A 26,611-nucleotide genomic window follows, 5' to 3' on the forward strand; every position below is an offset into this window, starting at 1 on the left:
AAGTGCAAGCTACTTAGGATGACAAGAGGATAAATTTATATTAAAGGAATACATTTAGGGTAAGAATATAGAGATTTACTCTTTTTTTGGTTTTTGGGTTTTTTTTTTTTTTTTTGCAAGCACTGGGAATTAACAACATGATTCAAGTGTATAATATTTATCAAATAGTAAAATGGATATTAAAAAAGATAACCAGAAAGCATTAAGTCAGGTGAAGGCTTATTATATTCTGTCAGTACACATTCCTATCAACCCCTGAATTCCTGAGTTTTAGTTCTGTGAAAAATTTGTGTTTTCAGTTTCTCTACATAACCATAAAAGAAAAATAAGCAAAACCTCAATTCTAACTTGTTTTTTTCTCCTTTCTCTTTTGCATAATGAGCCAAGAAGACCTTTAGCAAAAATCCTCTATATAATTTTTCAGGAACTATGGTTTCAGCTTAGAGAACTGTTTTGCAAAAAGACCACAACTGAAAAGAAAGCCACAGAAAATATGAATGACATTACTTTTCTTTTAAAATATACAGCTGGAGATAACACAGGGTTAGAACAATTTTTTAAATTACACTCTCTTAACCATTCTCAAGTACATTGCAAAGCAAGAATTTATGAAATCAATTATCATGGGATTAAAGTAATAAAACTATTATTAAGTTAATTTTTCCTCAGAAATGTACAACTGTGTAGTACAGTAGTAACACACTGTGAATCATTTGGTGTTAAATAATGCTTCATACTTCCTGCAGAGTAAAACTAGTCTTTATTGAAACAGGAATGAGGAGATTGTTCATAAACCAAGACTATAAAAGCTGTTCTCTCAGTGGGAAGTAATTTAATGTACTTTCGAAGAAGCTTCCTGGATATCTGAGTCCACTACACTTCACATCAAACCACATGATTTAGACATGTCTGGATTATTTTCCATGAAGAGACTGATCATACAACTTAAAAAAACATAAAAGAAACATTAAAAAGAAAAGGATTTTATGTTGAGGATAAATAGCACATAAAGAATCACTAGCACTTAAACTACATTTTCAAATGAAGGTGTCTAAACTGGATCACACAGATCAATATCTAGGAACTGAACTGAAACGTTTCCTCTGAGATCTGCCCCTAAAATACAGAGCATCTTTATTTGTAGTCCTGCATCGCCAAGCTTCTTTGTTTGAAACCAGCTGGTTTTCCAGTGTTCACTTATCATCCAATACAGTAAATAACTATACTTTCCTGGATATGGCAAGCACAGAAAATTCTAAACAGTTTAAATTTTTGGTGTCCTTATCTGCTCTCCTCCATCCCATGTTTGTTCTTGTTTTTATCCACTCTTAAAAGGCTGCTGACATCATCAGGTCCTTAACAAACCATGCTGTGATTAACGACTTAGTTCTAAGCCCTCCTTAAAAATGTGCATCCATTGCAATGCTATTGGGCATGGCTGACCTATCTGTACAGCACAAACACTCATGCTTAGTCATGCTGTTGCATGCAAATGTTATCTCATTTGCCACCTCCTCAACACTTGAGAAGACTGGAGAACCCACTCAGTTCTGCTTTTTATTCACATGGGCATTGCACCAAATCTCCTCCCTCTCCCTCCCATCAGAGATCCCGGATTGGGATGCCATGCAGAGTGCAGAAAGTATGAGCTGCCATAAATATTGATCTGCTGCTATTTGTTCCTTCTCAGCAGCAGAGAACTCAAAGTAAGATTGCTGCTCCCTGTGTTGCCAGCCTTTCTCTGGCCACTTCTGATGTGGTACAAAGAGAAACAGCCCTGAACTGTAAAGCCTTTAGGCAGAAAATCTAATTTTAAAAATTATAACCAATAGAATTGTTGCAACTACTGTATCTTGTTATACAAATAACACAAAATTGCACCATTTAATAAACTTCATAAGAGCAAGAATTTGCTACTCAGGATTTTACTTAATTATAATAGTTCAGATACTTCTATTCAAGCATTTGTCTATAAGATACAAGTTTTACCTGGCATGGATAAAAGAGATCTGAATAAAAGCTTTTAATGACATTATTTTCAGCAATTTAGTCTCCATTCAGAAAAAAGCTAGAAGCACAAATTCATGGTAATATATGGGCACACAATGAAGCATCCATTTATTGGTAATACACAGAAGTTCTCTGCTTCTATAAAAGCAGCCTACACTTTTGTGTTGGTTGCTATATTTGGAATGCTGCTTTGTGCACAGTATTCTGAGGAAGTTAACGTGATGGGCATATGTAAATCTCTGTTCTACACTACAGGCTCTGTATGTACTACAATGCATTAGACTTCTTTGACTGACAAAAAACCAGTAGAAAAGTTACAGTTTTCTGATCTACCAAAGGATCAGGGGCTGAACCCAATCCCAAAATGATTATTGCAAGTTAACTGATTTGGCTCCATTTAGTGACTTCAGCAACGAGGATGAAAGACTGCCCAGAGAAAGAACTGAAGTAATATAAAGCATATACTAATAATTGAAATATAACAGAGAAAAATGTATTCGCAGAGCATCATTATTGAAATATAGCAAGAAAAACCCTATATACAACATTAAACTAAGAAAAAATATTTCAAATTATTTAGAATTTATTTTAAATTTTAAATTAAAATTATTTCTACTTCTTATGTATGGAAAAATCAAATCCATAGGAAAATGCCAAACTTTAATAACAAAAAAGCACCTCATGCTGAAATTAAAAATGCATTTTTATTACAAATTTGTTGTATTAAAAAACTATTCACATGAGTAAGAGACTGAGAAATAAGCCCCGTATTTGAAATATCTCAAATAACCACCTAAGGCATTTTTTTGATTTTCAGCCTATGAAATATGGCAAATTCTTCTACCTGCACTTAGTTCACCATAAATTTAAATCTAAAATTATTTCCCATACATATTCCATTGCATATATGTATAAATGCATCCTATGTAATACATATCTTATAAATAAGTGCACACTTCTCTATACATATATACATATGAGCTCAAATACATTATTCATAACAAACAAAGAAGAAACTGCAAGGTTTGTATTAAGAAGAATAGGTAATATGAAGCATTTGTAACTGCAGATCGTGTATAAAAGTACAAAATAATGTACTCACTATGCTAGAGTCAAAATCTTACTGTAATTTATTTTAAAACAGATTTTTATTGTAATATGAGATGAAACTACCTCCTTTCTCAACAAGAAAATACATGCTATTCCTAGTAAAATACAAGAAGTCTTGGATACTAATGCAAAGCACCTTTCTATCTAGATCCAGGGTGACATTTTGGTTTAAAACGTCTCAACAGTTTGAAGCTTTTATCACTCACCATGTTCAAGTTTCAAACCTGGGTTTTGACAATGAGATTAAGAGATAGACATCTTGATGTCTGTCTCTCAATACTCATCATATGGCCTCACCACTTCAGCACTGGATGCTATTTTTTCAATCTACTCATTGTCACAACAACCCATGAGTTAACCAGTATAATATTTACCATTTTCTAGATTTTCTAAGGTTAAAAAGGAAAGAAATCACAGTGAGAGTTCCTGAATATCAATCCTGCTGTCTATTTATTTGTGATTATTTTAATTATATAATTGAAGTTGCTGACAATTGACACCTGTCTGACAGGGAAATAATAAAGAAACTTATAAACAATTTAAAATACAGAAGAAATATAGTGTGATGCTGATTGCAGATAGCTAACAGTCTCAGGATATTAATCCCAAGTATTCTTATAGAAAGGAACTAGCAGTAAGTATGTCAATGCAAGGTGTATCACTGCTTTACCACTTGTAGAAAGTGATACTTTCCCTAGGAGTGTTATTTCACATGAAGTGGGATGTTCTTCGGTTACTCTCTCAAAGGAAGAAATTCAGATAATTTCTTCATAAATATAAGTTTGTAAGACAAATGTTAATGTACACACTTTGCCTTAGCTCAAATTTCATCATGACGTATTATGACCCAGAATTATTGTCTTTAATGAGAAACAAAATATTTACAATACAAGAAGGATATAGATCAAACTGCTAGAACACAGGTTAAACATTATGGTGATATTTTTCAGATATATCTAGGCTGAAACTAGCATCTCTGTCACTACAACCATCTGAAGAATCACAGCTTAGTAAGGAAGTCCCATTAGATCACACAGAAATACAAGATTCGGTTTCAAGCAGGGAATGCTGCATTTCCTCTCCTTGCTCAGGAGTATATGCTCAAATGTCGATTGACATATGACATAGAGAAATCTAATTTTCTGAAACTCACAAGCGTAATTATTTTCCTAACTTTTGTATTTTATTAAAAAATAATTGAGACCCTCCTTACCTTGCTACTTATTCATTTGGTTGTTGACCACTAAGCAAACTAGACTCTCTCTGCCCTTTCTTCTCAACTATATTTTCTAAAATTTCTCTAATTCCACTCTGCCACTTCAAATCCAGAAGTTTTAGCTGCAAGGAACAAGCCCCCTTCAGGAGCATCACAAAACAGTCACTAAACTGTTGCACTTCATTTTGGTTTGACTCATTTCACTGATCACTAACCTTCTAATTTATGAAAACTGTCTAAATCCTTGTTGTTTAAACAAGGATTTGTTTCATATAACGTAACTTGTTCTTTCTTGAGTGATTAGTGGAAGACTAAAAGTGTTCTCAAAATAAGGGTAGATATCTATCAGAAACAGTCAAGATCTCTTCATCTATATATATTCAAAAGTTGGTCAAATGCACATATGGAATCTATCAATCTACTTACACACAAGTATAATCAATCTGAACTGTATCCTACCCTTTTAACATGAAAATATGTATTATTTATCAGTAGCATAATTTAGAGACATTGATCAGTAATGCCTTTTTTTTTAAGAAACATTAAAATTACCTATTTGTACTGATGTCAGACCTTCCACGTTGTAACGGTTTTCTTGAGGTACCTTATCTGTTAAAATTTACTTACTGTTAAAATTTGGTACACAAAGTCTTCATTTTAGATTATTCCTCTTTCTTCATTAAATGTACACAAATGCATACACACATGCAATCAAACTACTATTGGCCTATTTCTAAAAGTTCACCAACTAGATTTTGGAAGGACATATTTCACTTCTATAAACAGAATGGTCTCATTTCTGCTTCTTCATACTGCTCTAGTAACATGAAGCAGACATACAGATAAGACTGCAAAATGAGCTTTATGGCTGCTTTTGCAGTTTTTCCCCAAAGTAATTCTGTAAGTATATTTATTATGAGCTAAAATGCCTACAAGACAATAAAAATGTAGCATAATATCTCCAAATTATGCTATTATTTTTGTATTAAATGGAACAGATTCAGTTGCTTTGCAAATGTCAATGTTCCAAATAGATCTACACATAATCAGATACATATATCCCTACAAAATCACCGAGTATTTCACATATCTCATTAATATAAAAGGCCAAAGAATTCTCATCAAAAAATGCATCAAAAATTGAGCAAATAATTTAAGATTCCAAAGACCAAAAATGACTGCATTATTTCCAATCAGTAATTATTATGGAATATTTTTTTCATTCAGTCATTCCATCATATTGTATTAAATCTTGTTCTGTAGATTTTTAGGCAATGATTATTCATGTCTGCAAATATCCTATTCCAACAGCAAGGCCTCCTAGATTCTCAGCACCACAGTACATTGGGGAATAGGCAATGCTTTTCTCTCCACACCTATACTCAGATGACAAGTGTAGTCATTTTTCAGAAACATATTTTGTCATACCAAATTTTTGTCATCTTAAAAGGAATTACTTTAACCACAGCTACATTTTAAAAGCAGCCTGGGCACAGAGCAGTGGCAGAGTGCACAGGGAAAATGCTCAATCCAGGCATTCTGTAGGGAGTTCCTGGTATCCATATTCGGAGATGCAAGGAGGTTAGATGCAGAATTTGCTGCAGGTGTCAAATATATGTTACCAACCCTTTTTTTTTGGTGACTGTATTTATATTCTGTGAGAAAACACTTCCTTTCCTTTCAAAATACGTGGATTTTGGCCAGAAACAGCCAAGAAATATCCTGATAAATAACCTCCTTCAAATGAATACTCAGAATTATAGAAACTTCAAATGATGCTCAAAATAAACTCTACCTTTGCACAGATGAATACAAGGGGAAATTTTCTACCTGCACATAGTCAATCTAAAATGACTATTAGTATGAATACTTTCTTGAAAAAAAAAAAATCAAGACTAAAAAGCAGAAGATCTAATGATTGCAGGGAAGGGTTCTCCCCGAACAGTGTGGTCAAAAGGAGCCTTACCAAGTTAGAAGGCAAATATCCTGTATGATCCTGAACCATGTGAACTCCCACATGAAGAGATAGGACATATATTATCCTTACAGAAACATTCCTGGTAATATTTTTAACAGCTCTAACATATTTCTCACCATTTCTCACACAGCATCTATTTTTTAATTCAGACTGATGTGGATCTGAAGTGACCTACTCCACAAGGATTTAGTTGATCTGGATGTTAGAAGACATCCATGGAAATCAGTTGATTAAAAGACCTTCATAAACCAACAGGTCCTCCCTCAAAATTTTTACATAAATTGTCCCATTTTATCCCTGATAAAAGTTTGATTTCTCTAATTTTGACATGAGAGAATGATTTTTGTTGTTCTTTACCAAGTACATTACTTCACACTTTTATGTAATTTTCACATCATATGATTTAGTCCAGGTAGAAAAACTGCTAAACTAAAAGGAAAGCAAAACAAAGTAAAAATTTCACTTTCAATATAATAATGTTAATGTTAATCACGACATTGCTTTCCAAACATAACCATTCTCCCATTCCTGGAGAAGTCTACTCTTTGAGGATAGGTGAAGAGTAAATCGAACATCATCTACAGCAACATCGTTGCTGGGTGTGGTTGACTAGTAAATTTGGGGGTTTCCTTCGTGTCTTTGGTGTTGGTGATGGTTTATTTAGGGGGGCTGCTGGTGGTGTTTGTTTATTCAGTTTCACTAGCAGCAGACCCCTATCCTGAGTCATAGGCAGATTGGGGGGTTGTTGGGCATGGTTTTGGGATGGTTTAGTTATTGTGGTTGGACTACTACCCTGGACTGGGTATTAAAATGGTACCAAGTTTCAGTAAGTTTCACAGCTTGTCTTGCATCCAACATAAGCATAGAGAAACGTATCTATATAAGTCAGCACATTGAAATTCACACCTCAGTTTTTACATCTATTTGGATCCAGGTTGGATTTAAAGCAGCAACTGAATGCAGTTTGACATTTAGATTTCTGAAGTAACTCTTCTCCTCTGTACAATCTATTGATACTTCTACAGACTGACTCTCCTTTAGAGACCTTGAATCCAGAATTTCTGTCAAGGTTTACAAGGAGGGTTGGGTTACTCAGAATAAAGTAGTTCTTTCAATTCTGCATTGTCTGGAGATGAAAAAAAGACAAGTAGGAGGTGGTCATTTCACCACGTGTTAACTGGACATCTTTCTGAGAAGAGGTGTTATAAGCTGCTGCTGAGAAAAGGGAATGGGGCAGGTACTGCTGCATGGCATATTTTTGCCTTTCTGTTTATTGTGGAATTATGCTACACTGCACCCCTTTTGGCTGAGAGAAATTATACAGGAGAGGGAGCAGCATAGGAGATGCTGTTGGGAGCTGGACTTGTAACACAGCTTTCAGTGGATGGAGAGGACATTCAAATTAGAGTAATTCATGTCAGCCACATGCAGAGAAGGAGAAAACTCCCATGGTTTTTGGTGTCTTTTTCTTAGAAAATATGATGCCATAGAGAATTTCTCAGCAGAATGTCTTTCCCCATATCATAAGAGTGAATGTCATACTGCACTTGAGACAATATTTAAACCTTACTGGTTTTGCTAAGCTGTAAGGGTAACTGACAACATGTTAACACAGAGAGTTGCAGACAGACCAAACATCTCTGTGCTTTTAAGTATCTGAACTATGAAAGAGGCCACATTTTAGAAGTTTGTGTGACAGAACAGATAAATTCTCTAACATGACTTTTGGACTGGAGGTGACTTCTGTCAATCCAGATTAGGTTAGATAGAAAACAAGACCTTTCTGTACCTGCATAGAGCAGATATATCCTAAGGCAGAAAACTACCTCTATTAAAAACTACCTCTATTTACCCCCTGTACCAATTTCTAATTTGCAGCTAAAGCAATAAATTACTTACTCACAAAGCTGACTTTGCAGCCAAATATGTTCATTGATAACAGTAAGTGAACTGGCCTTTTATTTGAATCACAGTAGGAGAAATTAAGGATCAAATATTTTAACCTACCCTTGATATCCTACTGAGTTTAAAGACATATAGACACCAGTGAGTCCTACTAACCAAAAGGCACAGAGTTCATAGGACATTCACATACCAAACATGACATTTGTATCTGAAAAAGCACTTGAAAGATAACAACAAGCTCTGGAGACTGTTAGAGATTAATGAATAAGAAAGGAATAAGGGAGTCTAAAATAGATTGCAACAATGGCTGATTCTATTCACAAGTAAAAGAAAAACATTTCTATAAGAGATGTTATTAATTCAAGATACAATCAGTGCATGATGTAGGAAAAGGAATAGAGTGTGTCCTTTCAAAGACTTTGATTTATGCAGTTCCCTGATTTTTAAAAAGTTTCCCACACATGTTTAGAAAATCTCTCTGCATAGCTACTACTTGACAGCTGTTCTGGACACAGAAATGCAAAGTGAATCCTTCATTTTGCCTTCTCTCCCCTCCAGGTTTCTGGTGGATGAATTCCTTCTAAGCCTGGCTCGATTGCTTCAGTTTGATCTCCCTCCTCTCCTCCCCTTCCAGCTTGAGTAACAAACAGAAATCTTTGGAGTGAAGATGCTCAGCAGAAAAAGCTCCAGGCAAGGAAGTTGGAGGGAAGATAATGGTTAGTGTCAAACCACTCTCAAAGTAATGGAAGGAGAGGGAAAGGGGAGTTTCAATCTCTCCTTGTAAAAGTTGTATTGATTCAATTTTGTCCTTTTAACTGAAAAAGCTGGCTGCCTCCAGTGAAGTCAGCTTTATCTTCATTCTGGTCTGTTTTCTACTTATTGGAAAGTAGAGAATGGATGAATCAGAATAATATAGTCCCTAGTTTGGACTATACAGGATAAAATCAGGTTTCTCTCTGTCCTGCCAATTGTTGGACACCGTAATGATATAGGTTAGGCTCGATAATGTCAAAGGTCTTTTCCAACCTAGTTAATACTATGATTCAGTTTATTCAGTAAAACTAAGCAGATTGACTGTTTTCTCATGGAGATGAGGACAAGTCAGGCTCTTCTTCACCATAACTGTACTAAAATCAGTGGAGTTCTAGCAAGTTAGCAACTAAGGATTTGTCCTTTATCTGTCTTCTCTGCCCTGTAATAGTGAACATCAGGCATGCTGTTATTTCTTTCAGTGATATTTGCAGTATAAGTCAATGCATCAGGGATGTTAAGACAACAATGTTAAGGAATCAGCCTAATTATGAGAAGAGATTTGTTTCAGTATATGACCCATGACCTGTCTGCATGTGGTAGACTGGGAGGACTCATCACTTATTTTGGTGTCCAGATCAATGCTGGCAGTTTCAATGTGCTCCTCCTTGGATATGAACAGAAAATCTTTCCTTGCATTCAGTAGGTGAACAAAAAAATCACTAGTTCTGAGTACACTATAAAAAATATTCCTTAAGCATTTGGGGCAGAATTCTTGTTTAACGTAGTGGTGGTACCCAAACATGGAACAGTTGATTAGCACATATCAGCCCCAGCAGAACTGGAAATCCCTCAAGTCACCAGAATTACTCACACTGCAATTACAAATAAATCAACTATACCTTACAAAGTTTAATCTTTTAACATTTAGGGATTGGTTTATGTTGCTAGGTACTTTTGAGTGAAATTATTATCATGTGAGGAAATGCCATGACACTAATGGTGGGTGCATTAGAATAAAAAAGGTGTGCTTCAATTGATAGATCATCTTGAACTTATTATTATTATTATTAAAATCAGTGTAATTTGTACCAGGAGGATTTTTTAAAGTGATTTAATAGAGCTGATATGTAATCACATAAAACCTTTTCATACAAACTTAATGGCAATGCCAGTGAGAAATCAGGAGAAGGCTCTAACTCTACATATGCTAAAAAAAGTAATATTGTATTTCAAACTTTTTTCCCTATTTGTTACCATATGTAATAAAGCTTAAGTTAATCCATAACCACAATGATTTTTTTTTACATGTCACAAATTTTACACATCCAAAGTATTAAAAACCTCAAAAGTGAGCACTGCTATGAGGGGTAAATTACCCATTGTTTAGAATTCAGAAAGTAATTCTATAACCAATATGTAATATTGTAACAAAACAAATATATATTCTCACCACATACAGTTTGAAAGATGATTCATTTCAGTAGTTCAGTAACTATATAAGTGCTAAAGATTTCAAATTTTATCAGCATTCTGAGCAATTTTATGAGGTGATTATGTGACTCTACATCCATCAAAGATCCTATTCTATGATGATAAGTTAATGTCTCAGAGAACTGGAGTGCTCCCTTTGGCTGTGTGATTTTGACTGAAAGCAGTTACCCAGCAAAAAGGATTGGTTTGGACTGACATGAGCAAACATAATGACAAAAGCAAGTATTTTTTGAGCAAAGGCTTCAGTGACTGAGTAGATAATTTTGCGGAAAACTTGAAAAGTTGACAGCAAAAAAAATCTCAGTTATAACTGACCTGAAATAGCTTCTTTCTATAAAATGTGAAAAAACCCTCATTTTTTATAGAAATAAAAGTCCTAAAAATTAATGTGAAGCCCTCTTTGGAAGTAGATGAAATGATATGACCCATAAAGTAGAGAGCAGACAAGATTCTGAGCAAGCAACAGGAATTTTAAAACATATATTAATGATATATATTTTAAATGCACACATTTAATGTTGGCATCGACGCCTGTTTTTAAAAGATGTACAGCAGGCTTGATCCTAAAGCTCATCCTGTAATAATAGTGTATTGCATTTATCTGTGAAACAGACTTTTAAAACACAGATACTTATACAGAAGAAAACTCTAATTGCATCATAAATCAGAAGAGCAAAGCATTTTTTAAACATAAACTGAACTAAAATCTATCAAGTTCAGTAGCACTGAGCAGCTTTCAAAGGCAACTGACAGGTGTTTTGTTCACAATCTTAATATTTTTTTAATTAACATCCTCTCACAGTTGTAAATTCATTGTAAAATAAAAATATTGTGTTAGAATCTACTTCTGTTTTCAATAAGAAAGCAAAAGCAACAGAAGCAAACCAGGGTTTTTAGTCTGTTACTTTCACTTTTTTTCATTTCACAGCTCTTATAGCTGATGCTCTCTATTTTAACAGATCAGACACCAAACCTACAAACAGCACAAACTGAGTGACCACTTTACCTTCTGAAAAATCAATCAGTCCCAGCAAATGAAGCAGCTTCAGAGATGCAAATATAATCACAACAATACCCACTGTTTGCAGTCCCTCCGACTCCCACTCGAGAGTCAACATTCTTCCAACAGGCAAATCATTCCAGTCTTCACACCGGTTTGCAATCAGGGAGAAATTAGAGGATTTTACCAAGAGTTTGCTTTGAAGAAATTTGCAGTAGTGCAAAGCACCACTACACCAAGCAGTGGCAGCTCAGCAGCCACGCTAGCTGAGATAAAATATTAGCTCAAGCCCAGCATCTCGTGCTGCTCCGAGCATTCGCTTTCATCAGTAGCGAGTCCCGCTAGAAGGCTGAGGTGGACCACGAAGCTCTGGGGATGACATTGTATCCGTGGAGCTGCTGGGGGAACATCTGTGTCGAGCAGAGACTTGGCTGTGTCAGTGCCAAGAAAAGCCCTCAGAAACTTGCACCAGGGACACCGCTAGCAGCACTCAGTGCTCCAGCGCTGCAACCCTGCCCAGCTCCGCAGCCCTTCCCCAGCTCCTCTCCAGCGTTTGTGTCAAGTTTGAGAAGCGACAGTTTGCTAAAGACACACATCTGTTTTCACCTGCTAAATGCTGCATGTCAGAAAAATACCGCCCTCTGCATTAGAAAGAACAATGATCAGAGAAACGCTGCCCCTTCCTCCTCTAAAGCACCACCAGAGTCTAATTAAATCTTCACTGAAAGTGAGAACAGAAATTAAAGAAATACACATTAGCATGATCAGTGCCGCCAGCTAGCAAAATATTGTGCTGTCAAGGAGACATGAACTGCTCAAACTCCTGATCCATGGCCAGGAGGAATGTATTCTTTATTGATTAAGAAACAAAACAGCGCTTTTCTGCCTCCGCACTAAAAGTGCTGAACCCCAAACTCTGATATGCATTAATGGGTATTAATCTTCCTGGGAAGATCTTACCCAGGCTACACATCAGGGGAAAAGAATCCCAGCTGATTTATTAGAAAGTTTGTATAAAACTAATAAACACAATTATTTGTATAAAACTGTGTTTATTAATGTGATTACCAAAAGGATACCCAGTGTGAAGGATATGCTCTGAAGAATATTTTTACAGCACATGTATAACCAACACAAGGTTATGCCTAAATTCTTACCCTTGTGCACATCCTAAAAATTTAAATAAATCCTGTCCATTGCTATACAAAGCACAACAATAAGGTGAAGGGAAGCCTCAGAAAAAATATTTTAGACATTTTTATAATTAAAATGTATTTTCTAGCACTAAGAAAAACACATAAATTATGTCCAGTATTAACTACTCTGGTTGCTAAACTCTTCCGACTAGAAAAAATTTTTGCTATCAAGAAGTTCAGGTATTTCTATTTTTGTTTAAAAAGCCATTATAATTTTAAATTAGTGTAGCAAGTTGAAACATTAACAATGCATTGTTTATGGGCTACTACGTAGAGAAAGAAAATGTAATATATAATTTATTATCAGTTTTTTCTGCTTTTCTTTGAAGGCTGCACACACTGAAGAACAGAACTCTAGAATCTATATATTTTTATTAATTCAAAAATGCATGTGTGTGCTTCAGTTAGTTTTAGGTTAGATCTAGTCAATATATAATCAAGAATATTCTTTGATTTTACACTTCTGGGTATTTAATACTAGAATGTTGTGAATTCTGCATTATTTATATATGCTCTCAGTCTGAGTGTCAGTTCACTTTCCCATTAACCTGTAAAGATAAAACAGTGTCATAAGAAAAATGCACAGTAAAAATAAATCAAAACAAATACACTATCCCACATTTGCACCTTCCAAATATGTCATTATTTTACCTCATATTCCATATTAATGATTCAATACATTTTCCTGTTAAGTTCTCCTCTTAAAAGAAAAGTAACATTTTGTTTCCCCCCGTAGAATTCTTAGGTACTCCATATAATCTCCTTTTAAGTCTCTGACATGTCAATCTTGACCTCATTCTCATCTCTGGCTTCTGTTTTTTACTTGAGGTGATTCCTACTTAGGCTTTTTTTTTTTTTTTTTTTTCAAATTTGTGTTCTTTTTCTTCAATTACAAAGCATGAACAAATGTTTACAATATTGCAGGAACAATAATCCTAATATAATGCCACACACACTACAGCAGTGAAAGATGCCTTATTTATGTCTAATAAATGGTCTCATGGAAATTATTAAAATGGAGAAATCAGTCAGTCCACATTCTCCTTTCAAGCAGTAGGTTCAGTCTACCTTGTGTTCTTGAGCTGAAGTGGTTCAGGAGCAGAGGCCCTTCTGCTCTACCACTGAAGGTGCCAACCCACTGACAAGTGAAAGCCACCCAGCAAGAAGAGGTCCCAGACACAGCCAAGGTTTTGTTTTCTGCCTTCACAGAAGAAGAAAGGCCTGGACCTCTTAAAGAAGATGACAGGGAGAAAAAAATAAGAATTTGATGAGTTTTAGGGGCCAATTCTACCTACACAGCAAATGAGTTACAGAAGAATGTTTAAATTAAAAAAAAAAAAAAAGCTGAGAACATCCACTTTAATTAATGTAACTGATTACTGACTTCAGAGAATACCTCCTTAAAAAAAGAAATAGACTTTTCCTGTTGTTTCTCATGATAGTTCTCCAAGTTGGGGGAACCATATACTGAATTCATGAGTCTCCAAGCTTTAACCCTAGAAAGTAAAGCAGCAAGGATAAGAACAATACAGAAAGAAGGAAGTGATACATGAAATCTTTCCTGCAATATGGCATGCAACAGATTAAAACATCAATATTACTTAAAGATGTGAATTCTTCAGGAAGTTCAATTAAAAAATTCTATGCCCCAAAACATTTGAAAATTTAATCAATCTTGAATAAGGAGACAACAACATGCTGTTATATGTACAGCAAATCTTTGCATGCTTACCCTTCTAAATTCAAACTCCATTGCAATTTCTCTCACACTTCTTATTTTTTTCAATAATTTGAAAACAAATACTTGTCTGACACATTCTTATGTGGTGCCTGTATTGACTGTACAAACAAATTTTGAAAGTTGTTGAAAGAAGAAGAATTTTTCCATAACATACCCCTCCCAGATACAAAATGAAAGACCATTTTTTACATAAAATTGAAAAAAAAAATGAAGCCAGGGGATGACATCTTATCCAAGCACTGCTCTAGCTTGTTCTCTTTCCCTGAATCCAGCTTTCATTTTTGACTTTGCAAGTCATTCTGGTGGTGTTTGAGCAATACATTTAAGCTTGGAGAAACTTCCTTGTGATTCTTCGTTAGGTTGCACAGAGGGGAAAAATAAAAGTACTAGAATTTGTCATGAAGTTATCCCATCTAAACATTGCACTTTCTACTGTCCTTAAATTCTTCTCTATTCAGATTTGAAGCAGACAAGGAAGGAGATGCAGTGGGGTAGCCCTGTATGTTAGAGGGTCTTGATCATCTAGAGTGCAATGATGGTGACAACAGGGTGGAGTGTTTCTGGGTGAGAATCAGGGGAAAGGCCAGGAGGGCAGATACCATGGTGGGAGCCTGTACAGACCACCCTATCAGGATGAAGAGGCACAGAAAATGTTCTGTAAGCAGCTGGGAGAAGTATGACTGCTAGTCCTTGCTCTCATGGAGGACCTTAACTTGCCAAACGTCTCCTGGAAATCCAACACGGCAGCGAGCCGACAGTCTGGAAGGCTCTTGGTGTGTGGCAGGTAACTGCCCACCACAGCTGGTGAGGAAGCTGAGGAGGGGAGATGTCCCACTGCACCTGCTGAGTAATGGGGTGCTTATAGGCCATCTCAGGGACGTCAGTTGTGAAATAGAAATCCTCATAAAACAATTTCAAAAATTGTGAAATTGTGAAATTCTCAGAAAACTCTGGAGGGACCTCAGCAGAAAGGCCATCTTGGACTTCTGGACAGACACTGGCTTGACAAGGTAGAGAAAATCCTGTTCAGGCAGTCCTAAAGGGTGAAGGAGTGCAGGGAGGCTGGAAGTGCCCTAAGGAAGCAATATTACAGTCACGGGAGTAGGCTGCTCCCTATGTGCTAAAAGATGAGCTGAGGGGAAGACAATTGGCCTGGTTGAGCAGAGAGCTTCAGCTGGAACTCAGGACCTCTGCATAAAACAAGTACAAATTTCTCTCTCCTAATTAAATATTCAAGAGGCACCTGTGCTAAAATGCTGTAGGAGATATACAATAACTGGAAGCACAGACCCCAAGTGAGTTTTGAGCTGGACACAGTAGATATGTCTATACTAGTGGCATCTACAAGAATGATCTGCTTCTGGAGTCCCAACATTTTCTCACAAACAATCCCAACTAATTACTGGCTACTCTAACCATTTTAAATAAAATCTTTTTTGTGTGAAATGCAAGTAATATAAAAAAGGACACCTTAAATAAGACAGTGTGCTATGCACTAAGTACATTTTGTAACTGATTGCTATATCCTTGTAGAATACCATCAATTTTCCCTAAGAAAAAACACTCAGAAATATTATTTGTAAAGCTAAGCTATAGAAGATTAAATTTCATTAATTTCAAAGTTGGCTAAGAACAGAGAAAGTCTGCCATTTAAAAACACACAAGTCCATCTAATTTAACACATCAAAAGAAGTAGCAAATGCTTAAAAATAACAGGATGATAAGAATTGTACAACTAAGGGATAAAAAAAATTTAAATACTAAAAATATGTAAATAACACCTAAATAAGAATTCAATTACTAGCATATAAGGATATAAAATTTCCCTACAACTTAATATGGTTATCTAGTCCTTTCAAAATTATCTGGTATTATCACATTCCTTTTATACTAATCCCAGTCAGCAACTTGTTTTGGATCATATCTGTCATTGTAATTAGCACAGTAAAATGACATGTATTTTCTTTTAATTCCCTTAATTCTCTTCTTCAATTCTCTTCAATAACTTTTTTCTCCATGTTTAGACGAAATTTTTACTGGAAATTATAAACTCATCTTTTCAAATTTCTTTTGGCTCTTATAGACAACCTACCTGATCCCTAATACATTGAAGTGTTAATGTATTTTCACTATATTTTCTTTTTAACATCTGCTTGTAAACAGTATCAGTCTTTTCAGACTTCTCTCTCTATACTGAGAATGATTTTAATTTCTGTGCAGACTTTCCGGATTTGTAGTTGTCTAATGTACAGTGGGGCTGACCAAAACTGAACCATTTTCAAGGTAAGGATGTATTACTATTCATTAATTGATGAATTTTTCTGCCTTCCTAGGTGTTAAAATCTGCACAGTGTTACAATTAATGTGTGTGTGTGTGTGTGTGTGTGTGTGTTAATTGGCTGGGAATAACAGCTCATTAGACTCTATTCAGTATTTTCCCACAACGTATCTGAAAAGGGAAACTGCGGATGAGATAGAAATAGAAACAAAATTTGGAAGTATTAATTAGCTGCCCTTCTTTCTGTACTCTCTTCTTCCAGAGGGACATGTTAGATAGCCAGAAGAGAATGAAATGGTCAAATAAACAGAGAAAGGGCACCTAGAAACAAGTCAGATAAACGGCATATCTTAAGCTTCTTGTTTATGCCAAATCTGAGTTTATTATGAAGGTTATCTGGCGGATAATTAACTTAATTCTCCTATTAGTTAGCCCGTGAGAAATTTACTCACAGGCAATACACTGCAGTTTTCTACAGAGAAAATTTTCTATCTTTGATCTGAAGAAGAAAACTATGTCTACTATAAAGCATTGCAAGAACCAGGAGAAGAAATTAATTTACATATATCTTTTCAAGCATTAGTCTCAGGGTAAAATAATTTAGCATGTAACACCTCTTTTGTAGGCTGCTACAGCTAATCACAGAACATCATGTAACTTTCATAAAATGTTTAGAAAAATGATGCAAATGTATGGAATCACATTGTTCATCTCACCAATGCTGCACCTGTTCAAAAGCCCAATATTGCACTAGCAGATTACTTTTCAAGACAGAATTGCAGGGAAATATTTGCTAGCTAGGAGAGCAAGGTAGAGTGTAATTATGCAAGATTAAATTTGTCAGGCTTCATATATCATCTTTAATATTTACACTAAGTGCCCTAGATTTTTAATGACTGTAAGTGAATAGAGGCTGAGAAAGGAAAAATTCAACATCTGTACAGGCAAGATAAATTTCACTAGTTTGTAATCAAGGAAAAAAATATGATCTCCAAGCTTCTAAAGGTTTGGTCTCTGAAATAAACTACACTAATATAATATTGTAGTTATAGCTGTATAAAGGTTCTAGGCTATGGCATGGGATTTAATTTCTTTTTTCCACTCTTCATTTTCACCTTATGACTCTCACTTGCTTCTAAGCTTTTGTTCTTGCTTTGATCTATATCAAAGGACTGCTGCCATTACTGATCTGAAAACAGGAGCTGAAAGGAATCCCACACGAAAACCACTGCCAAGTCCCAGCACAAAATAACACAGGTGGATTTATTTGTCAAAAAATATAATTGATACAGCATGTTATACAAATATGTATTAAATACTTAGTGTACAAGTGATTTGTAAATTAAATGGAATGTCCATGGGAAGAACAGTAGCATTTTAATTTATTAAGCTTTAGCAAAGGATTACAGAGCAGCTATATGTTTCCTAAACAAGGTTAAATTAAATTTAGTAATAGTTTAGTAATCAAATTCTGGTTTGTTTTATTGCAAAGCCCACTGGCTTGTTTGACAAATGAAATTACCTCTAAATTATGAAACTGTCTTCAACCTTCAGACCTGGGTTTTTTTTGTATTAAATCATAACTGCTGCAGCAGGAATGGCCACTACCAAATTTCTAAGCACAAATGTGTATCTACACAGGAGAAGTGCAGTATAATGGAAATACTAAGGGCCAATCACACCCAACTACTTTGTTACCTCTAGAGACCCACCTTCCTCTGAGATATGCTTTTCCTGCTTATAAGAAAACACAGGTTTTTTTGCCTGTACACCCTTGTCTTCTTCAGTCTTTTCACACTTGGGACAAACATGGTAATGTCTGACTTGCTGAGTTTCTTCTTTCACTAGTACTTTTGTAATTATACATTGAAGCAAGAGGACACCATTATCAATTACTTCATTCATGTAAATAATAAACTACTGGGAGGCAAATAGATCAAGCTCGTAGAAATGACAGAACAGAGTAGCAGCATTCACAGCTTCCTATTCAGTCATTTTCTGTTATCCAAATAATGACTATCCACTGACATGTGCCCATATATATAGGAAGCTATGTATGTATGGATACAGAGATATAAATGCATGTAAAATCCACAATGAAAGGTAAAGGAGTTTTTATTGTCTTTTTTATTCCCTCTTTTTAATTTTCTGTTCTTTTTATTTTCATTCAGAGCTTTCACTCTGACACTCTCAGGGGGCTTCTTAAGCCTTTTAAGTCTGTCATTAAAAGTGTAAGTACTAACAGTCCAGGAATTTTAAAGCTTTTGTGACTGGACTCCCATTATTTCACAAAAGAGAGAGAGTAAAAAAAAAAAAAAAATACTTATAGGGAAGGGGTTGAAAGAAATGGCATAACATAATGATTTTCAGTACCTAACACAGTGGCTAACAGCCCTATTCCGATGCAAGAACCTACAATGATATTTGAGGAGCCACAGAATACAAAGGAAATTTTTCTGCTACAGCAATTTTGCTGTTCTGGCAAAATGGAAAGTAGCTTTAGGATAAAACCAAACCCTGAAAGGAGCAATGAGCTTACAATGACTTATCACTTAAGTAAGTTAAAGGAAGATTGCAGATATTCCCTGAGGAATCATTACAATGCCCAACTAAGCACAGCAGCATAAGACTCCTGTAGATGCTGAAATGAGGGAAGCAACAAAATACAGAAACACACAATCTTGAACCTTCAACAAAACTTCAGACACCACTTTTGATTGTGTTATACTGCTGCAGGGACCAAATTTTTCTTTAGTAGCTTTGCAGGGTTTACCACACCTTCTATAAAATCCATGATTATAGCTTAGATAGGCTATAGGTACAGCAAATTTGTGGGTCAAATGAGAAGTTAATTTCCATATGCTTCTTGACATGCACATGGTGATATCCAAATCCCATAAATGAGATGCCTTTGTGTCTTCCTCCTGATAAACAAACATGATTTGGAATTGGCTGGATTTCTAATCCATTCTCTGCCATTTTTAAGATGAAGAATATTTTTACTGTCATTAATACTTCAGGAATCATTTGTCCCCAGTAATCATTTGCACACCAGGCTACAAATTTTAATTCCCATAAGCTGCTCAGAAGCAATTTCCATAGCTTCTAAACATGTTGCTCTTTTCTGAACTCATTCTAATTAGGCAAAATAGTTATATAGAAAAAAATGAGTAAGTAGTTTTTAGGTATTCAATTAGTGATAAACAATATTCTATAATGACAGGCCAACCATAGCCTTAGCATTTCATTAGAAACCTCTACTCATGAAAATAATATGAATAGTTTAAAAACATTATGTCTTGTTTGTCCCTCAAAAAACAAATAAACGTGAGCATCCCTTCACTTTCAGGAGGTACCCCCAGGAATGTGCCCAGACCTCAGCCCACTCCCACACTGCAGCTGGTGTTTGTTTTGGCTAATGTCCATTTACAAACTTATTCTTTGCTAATAGGACAGTGACATATGCTGTCTTTCACTGAAACACACTGAGAATAATTAGGCTGCTCTGAGGCTGCTTGAACAGGTCTGAGAATTTGCTGCCCTGTCCCTAGCATGCTGTCACTTCTGCGCTTGCTTTGGTGATTATCTGATACTATACGAGCTGTCAAGGATAATCTTAAATGAGACAAATACAAATCAACCAAAAAAAAGCCCCAAAAAAATCAGAGCTCTTGTCCTCAAAATACCTTGCAAGCAGTGCTCATTTTACTTTTGAGTACTTATCTCACGGTTGTAGCAAAGCTACAACCAAGACTGGCAATGCTGTGCAGGCTCAGGACGAAAGCCAGACTCTAATGGTGAAAGACCAAGAAAGTTGGAAATGAATCCTGGGTGGGTTTTAAGTGTCATAATCAGCACAAAGATATTACCAGGAGTAATCTAAACTTGCTGTCACACCAGATGAGTGCAGAGAGGCCCAGCAGCCAAGCAGGAGCAGCATTTCCTACAGTGGGGGACTCGGTGAGATGCACAGCCCCTGAGCTCACGTGCAGCAGCAAAACAACACAGTCCAGTCCAACTCGGCATGCTTAATGTGGTTTATGATGAAGTCTGATTTACACTTCTTAACATAAGTATACAGGATATGCTCACAGACTTAGTACCTCTGAAAGACATTCCTTAGATTTTCTGATCTGGATCCCAGCTGAAGGAATAAGTTAATGTTATATGGTGTTCAGCCAACTGGCAAATACCCTTGGTGAATTACACTATCTAACTCACCAAAACAGATACATGAGGTATCTGCTCTGAGTCACAAACCTCCAGAACGCACTGGCTGTCTGGCTCCCTCACTGCCAGAAGTTTGTTTTCTTTCACTTTTAATTGTTTGGGGGAAAGGGAATGCAACTGCAATAAAGGTTAAGCAACACTTGCTGCCTTATTTGTTGAATTGAGTTTCTCTTTTAGCAGAGTGAGGGAATTACTGATCCCCAAAGAAGTTTCTCACTGGTATCAAGTTAAGAACTATATATATATTTTTTTTTATTGTAGCTGGAGAAAAAATTTAAAATAGTTAAACAATTTTAATAAATACAGTAATTTCTCCCCATCCCAAATTGCACTATACAATAGACTGCATTGGAAGACATTATCTATGGATAATTAACTTTAAAAAAACATATTTCTTAAGATTTTTCTCAAAAAAATGCCTTAATTCAAGATACTGTCTTTTCTTCCCCAAGGTACTATTTAAACAGGGTCTCTCTGAAGGAGGTAAGGATGGGATGACAAAAAACTAAGGTAGTTTTATGTTCTTCAGGGACATATAGCAGCAAAGGCCACTTGAAAAAACCAAAACACAGAAGTAAATGAACAGTCAGAACAACCTCAGCCTCTCTGCAACTGTCAAACTCCAGTGAAAACAAAATTAACATACTCTAGGCATGAAGGAATGGTGTTCAGCTCACTTCTGCATTTCTAAACTTCCTAGTAGTTAAATCAGTATATTCCAGAATATGCCTTGTGCTGACAAGCAGTAAGGGTGAGTAAAAATTCTCAGACAAAATTTGACAGGACAGAAAATTTCATCCCACTTCTGGAAGAGGAAAAGGGCCACGGACATGCTCAAGAGTATTAGATCCAGCTGCCAGACCCCAGCTGCATCTCGATCCACATTCTTAATGATTTGTTCAATGATCTCTGCAATACAGCTTTCCTGAAGCAAGGAAGAAAAGGCAGGTACCACCACACATGAATGTCTAATGCTTTAGGGCTATCTGTAGCACTTTACAACAAGAGCTGTTTTGCAAAGAATAAATATATTTAAATGAGACACGTGGTCGCAGACATAGCTGCACATTTCTCTATGCACATTTGTCAAGTGTCTGCCCCAGACAGGAACTGGTGCTGCTGCTCCAGGCCAGGTAGTTGGGGAAGGAGAACCACTTGAGAAACTGTGACTGCTCATGAGGATGTTTAAGACCTGAAAGAAATCACACTCTTTCTCTTAGCAGTTGCATTTACACAGACACAGGTACTCATGCTCTCATTCAGTGCTACATTGTAAGTAAAAAAATACATCTTCTACAAAAACGTTTACACATGGAGTACATGTAAATATTTTCTACTTCTTAATAACCTTTAATATAGAAACAACTATGTCACACATGTTTGAGAATCCCTATTAACCAATATGCTTATAGGGTGAACACAAAATACTTGCAGAAAACCAGCAGTCTGTTTATACATACTGTAGCAGACAGAAGCTAACAAACACACTTTTCATTTTTGGAATGCTGGTCAACTGCAGAATAAATACCAAAGATTTATATTGCTATTGCACTGCAATAGCTTGAGAACTTAGCTCTATAAAATACTACACCACTTTCATCAGTCTGCCATCTTTTATCTACTGTTTTCTTTTCCTTCAGAACTAAGAACAGCCGTTTCCATACAGCTGTAATCATTCTAGCTGTGCATCCAGGACTCTATAAAAGTTACTATGTACATCTGTTAAATCTCTTTATATTGCCCCCCAAGTTGCAAATGAATAGCAAATACTAGTGATTCTAAATTTAATGGCACAGAATATCTTCGCTGTGTTTGCTGTTTCTTCCATCTACCACAACATTTTTTTTTATTTGTTTGCAGATCACAGTCCCCCAATTAAAGTCTTTTTATGCTAATAATTAAAAACAGTTTGGTTTCCAATTCTGTACATTTTTGGACACATCAGACACCACTGCTGACACATCAACAGTTCTACTTGTGCTTTTTTAATTCTGTTGTTCAGTTCTGCTGGTGAGCAAAATAAAAATTATTATGTTTTACAATGTGGCACTGCAGGAAAGTAAAAAAAACCTATTAAAGTAGTTTAGCTCCAAAAAAATGGAAAACCTCCATAGGACTAGCTCAAACCAATGAAGATCATACAACTTTGTAATATTTGGTGATGCTACTTTTATTTCAAAAAGCATTGTTTGTGCTCGCCCTCTGGAATTGCTAAATATAACTGAAAAACATCCTACCCTTTTCAACAATCTCTTCCTCATTTGTCAGTAGCTGCAGTAACGGACAGTTGATGAAACTCTTTAAGTAAAAAAAAACTTAAATTAAAATAGAAGTTCTTTCTTCTTAGTTACCAGAGTTACTAAGTTTTGTCTCTAGACAATTAGCCTACAAATCCCCCACATATAACACTTAGTCTACTTAAAATCTGCATGTACATAGTGGAGCATATATAAATCCAATATTGAATCAGCAATTTTTACTAGCACTGCAGTGAACTCTAAACCTATAAGCACTGCAGTAGCACTGCACTATCCTCTTCCAGCGATGTGCTACTGCTATTCTTCTGAATAAACTCTGACTCCACAACGTACCACTTGCCAGTGTGGAGTATCAACCCCCCTATAATGGAGAATTATGAAGTTATAGGGGACTTCATATAAAGTTGTTTTTTCCTTAAGGGGTCTTTGCAACAAAGAAGAATCAATCTGGCTAAAAAAACTACAAAATCCTCTTTCTCAGTCATGCTTTGTCACTGCCTTGACTGGTGTTCATAGCTTTGTTCAGTGAAGATTGCAGCACTGAGTCTAAAATTCTTACTCCAAGTAGAACTAGTAGAAGAAAGTAAGGTTCCTCTTTATTTGGAAGGTGAAACAGCTTTAATGAAGCTAAAAAAAAAAATGCTGAGGCCTTATTCTAATCTATCTTGTTTTGGATTAATAAAGCAAAGTAAGCAAAACTCAGGTGTGGTTTTACATCTTATTCTGTACATGTTAATCTCTGCTAAGATAGCTGCAGTGCAGTTGTGGCACAGTATTATGCCATTGTGTCAAGGCATTATGTTCTTTTTTCTTATCTATATTCTGCTAGATAAGTACTGCAACAGCAAAGAAGTTTTGATTGGTACCTGATTAGCCACCTGCTAATAAGGAAACTAGGTGTTCATGTAGCAAGGTGTTGTGCTGAATACCAGTTCTGAGAATGATAACAGACAGGAAAAAGAATAACTGCTTTTTTGTTTTATTCTTGCATACAGAATAACACAATGAGGATCCTTTGGTGCTACGTTGTTTCATCATGCATTAAATACAGATTAAGAAATACCAGCTTGTATTGCTGGTATTACATAGGCAGAGTGAACCAGGCAGTCAGTAGTAGTTGACTGAAGACAACTGGAAAATGCAAAAAGGAAAAAAAGAAAAATACAACTCTTCTCCTAGAGATTTGTCACTTTCCCCAGAGCATTCATTATTCCACTGGGGATGGGAACTGCTTTTCTCCCTTAGCAGGAGCAGTGGAAAATGAGTGGTATCTGGACTTGGGCAATTCCACCCTCCCATCAAGTACAATTTTGGTGGGTCACTGATTTCTTACTGCCCCCCCTAGAAGAAAAAAAATAAGAAAGAAAGCTTAAATTTAACAGGTTATTTTTTATATCAATATTTGTTAATATTGATATACTCTCTGCCTTTTACTTTAACTAAGTAGAGTTTGATCCAACTTTATACTAATGCAAGGCCTTTAACTTCCAAGCAAGAACATTCTTGCAGACGTCTGGGCACAGCTGCTGAGATACACAAAAGCTCATTGGAAAGACAATTGTCTAATCAGCTAGAATTTTTAGTCATTAATATCCAATCTCCTAGCAGATTTAATGCATGCATCCTGGCATGTTTTATTAGGCTATTATTTCTTTTTCTAGTATGGTTATTTAAATAAAGAATGCAGCATGGTCAATATAGTAAGAAAGATTATTTCCTATAATGGCTTAGTGGCTTTATTTTATACACCCTTTCTTCCATTCCAGCAAGTATATTGCCAAAATGCCTTAAATTTTATGAGGCATTTAACTAAACAAATGCAGAACAGAAACTTTATCATGGTGTTGTGAAGAGAAAACCTGCCCTGAACACTCACTTTACAAATACTGAACTGACCTGGAACTGTGCAAAGCTTCAAATACTGTTTTCCATCTATCTATATTCTGATTACTAATATAACTGAAGTGCAGTAACCCCAGCTGTTTTAGCAGCATCATATCCACACTTAAATGCATTGTTTTCTGCTGCTGCATTATACCAAAAATTCTCATAAATAATAATACATTTCTAAATAGCTTTATTTCACTCTCTTATGCAGTAGGAAAAATCAGCTTAAGAAAAATAAATATATTCTAAATTATGCATTACTTCCATACATTCCCACTGCATCGTTGTCAAAACCAATTGCCAATGAATGAAATATCCCTGAGAACATGTAATATATTTTATCAATAAAAAAATCACAGTAATTAATAAATTCTATTTGAAAGGTTTTTCCAGCTGTTTAGCTGCATTTTATAATTCCTTTCTTGCAAGAGCTGATTGATACCTTGCTGTAGGCTGACATGTGAACATTCATAACCTTTTGCTATTCATGTTTCAGACATATCCTGCCTGTGTGGATCATCCTTGTTCTGCTAAGTTTCATGCTGGGAAATAGTGGCAGAGAAGCAGGATTATTGCTATTGGTGCCCTCTTGAAAGCAGGTATGGTATGTTTGATTTGTTGTTCTCCAGAAAAATTGAAGTTTTCGAACATTGCTTTTTGCTCAGAGCCCGTTCCAGTGTTCTCATCATGACCATGTCATTTTGAACCTCATGACTTCTCTGCTCAATTGCCTCAAAATTGGAGCCAGCACTAAGATATGTTTAGGATGATAAATGAGACATGATAGAAAAGACCAAAAAGTTATTCTGATTTAAAGTGTAAAAAGTGTGAGCAATCCATCTCTGAGAGCATTTATTTCCCTATATTTTATTTTTCTGAATATCTCAAAGAAAATCTTCAAAGTGTATGAATTCCTGGACATCAGTAGGCATCAGAAATAAATTTGCTACTGCTTCAATTGAATTAATGTTTTCACCTCCTGCAGTTAAAGATTGTGCATCAACACACAGTTTAACAAAACACATGCTTATATGGGCTCTATGAATAAGTATTTGATTATTAATGAAAGCTTGGTGTCTAATTGAAATACTATGAATTTGTAATCTAGTTTATATCTCCAGATATCAACTAACCTGAAATAAATTCTAACCGTAATAACATCTAAATTAATTAATATGGTATTACTGTGTTATTAATGATTTAAATGACAATGCTGAAATGTTTCAGCTGTCTCTTAAACAATCTTTTGGCTGTTACTGCTAATTACTTATTAATATTCTAATAAAAAATAAACTGTATTATTAGTCATCAACTACATAATTTATGAGTCCTATTTCTTAATGAAACTATGTTCACCCTGAACTTTTGCTATGCCCACTATGGTATGCATCTTAAATTCAAATTCTCATATGAGATAAGAATAGTTTCCTCCAAGTAAATTGCATAATTCATATACTTTTAAAAGACACTTATAAATAGAAATTACCTGACTGACCAGAGAACATCTATAATAGATACGTTGACATTTTAGCAAGGAAATATAAGATTTACAATACAC

The 26,611-nt window shown here is 35.5% G+C and overlaps 1 protein-coding gene across 10 annotated transcripts in view; it reads right to left on the reverse strand.

The window, feature by feature from the left end:
* The window catches only part of KCNIP4 (potassium voltage-gated channel interacting protein 4), a 384,348-nt gene that overhangs the window by 80,906 nt on the left and 276,831 nt on the right, over nt 1-26,611 (reverse strand). The window contains exon 1 of one of the 10 annotated variants that reach the window (XM_021554437.4): nt 11,470-12,096. The exons of 8 other annotated variants lie outside the window; for them this stretch is intronic. In XM_021554437.4, the coding sequence (XP_021410112.1) occupies nt 11,470-11,581 (112 nt within the window). In that variant the 5' untranslated portion in view covers nt 11,582-12,096. Of the gene's footprint in view, nt 1-11,469; nt 12,097-26,611 lie in introns of those variants that run through there. One more of the 10 variants, XM_021554442.4, reaches the window with a different exon arrangement.

The sequence above is a fragment of the Lonchura striata genome, chromosome 4, assembly GCF_050655825.1.
Source record: "Lonchura striata isolate lonStrDom1 chromosome 4, ASM5065582v1, whole genome shotgun sequence".
Lineage (NCBI taxonomy): Eukaryota > Metazoa > Chordata > Aves > Passeriformes > Estrildidae > Lonchura > Lonchura striata.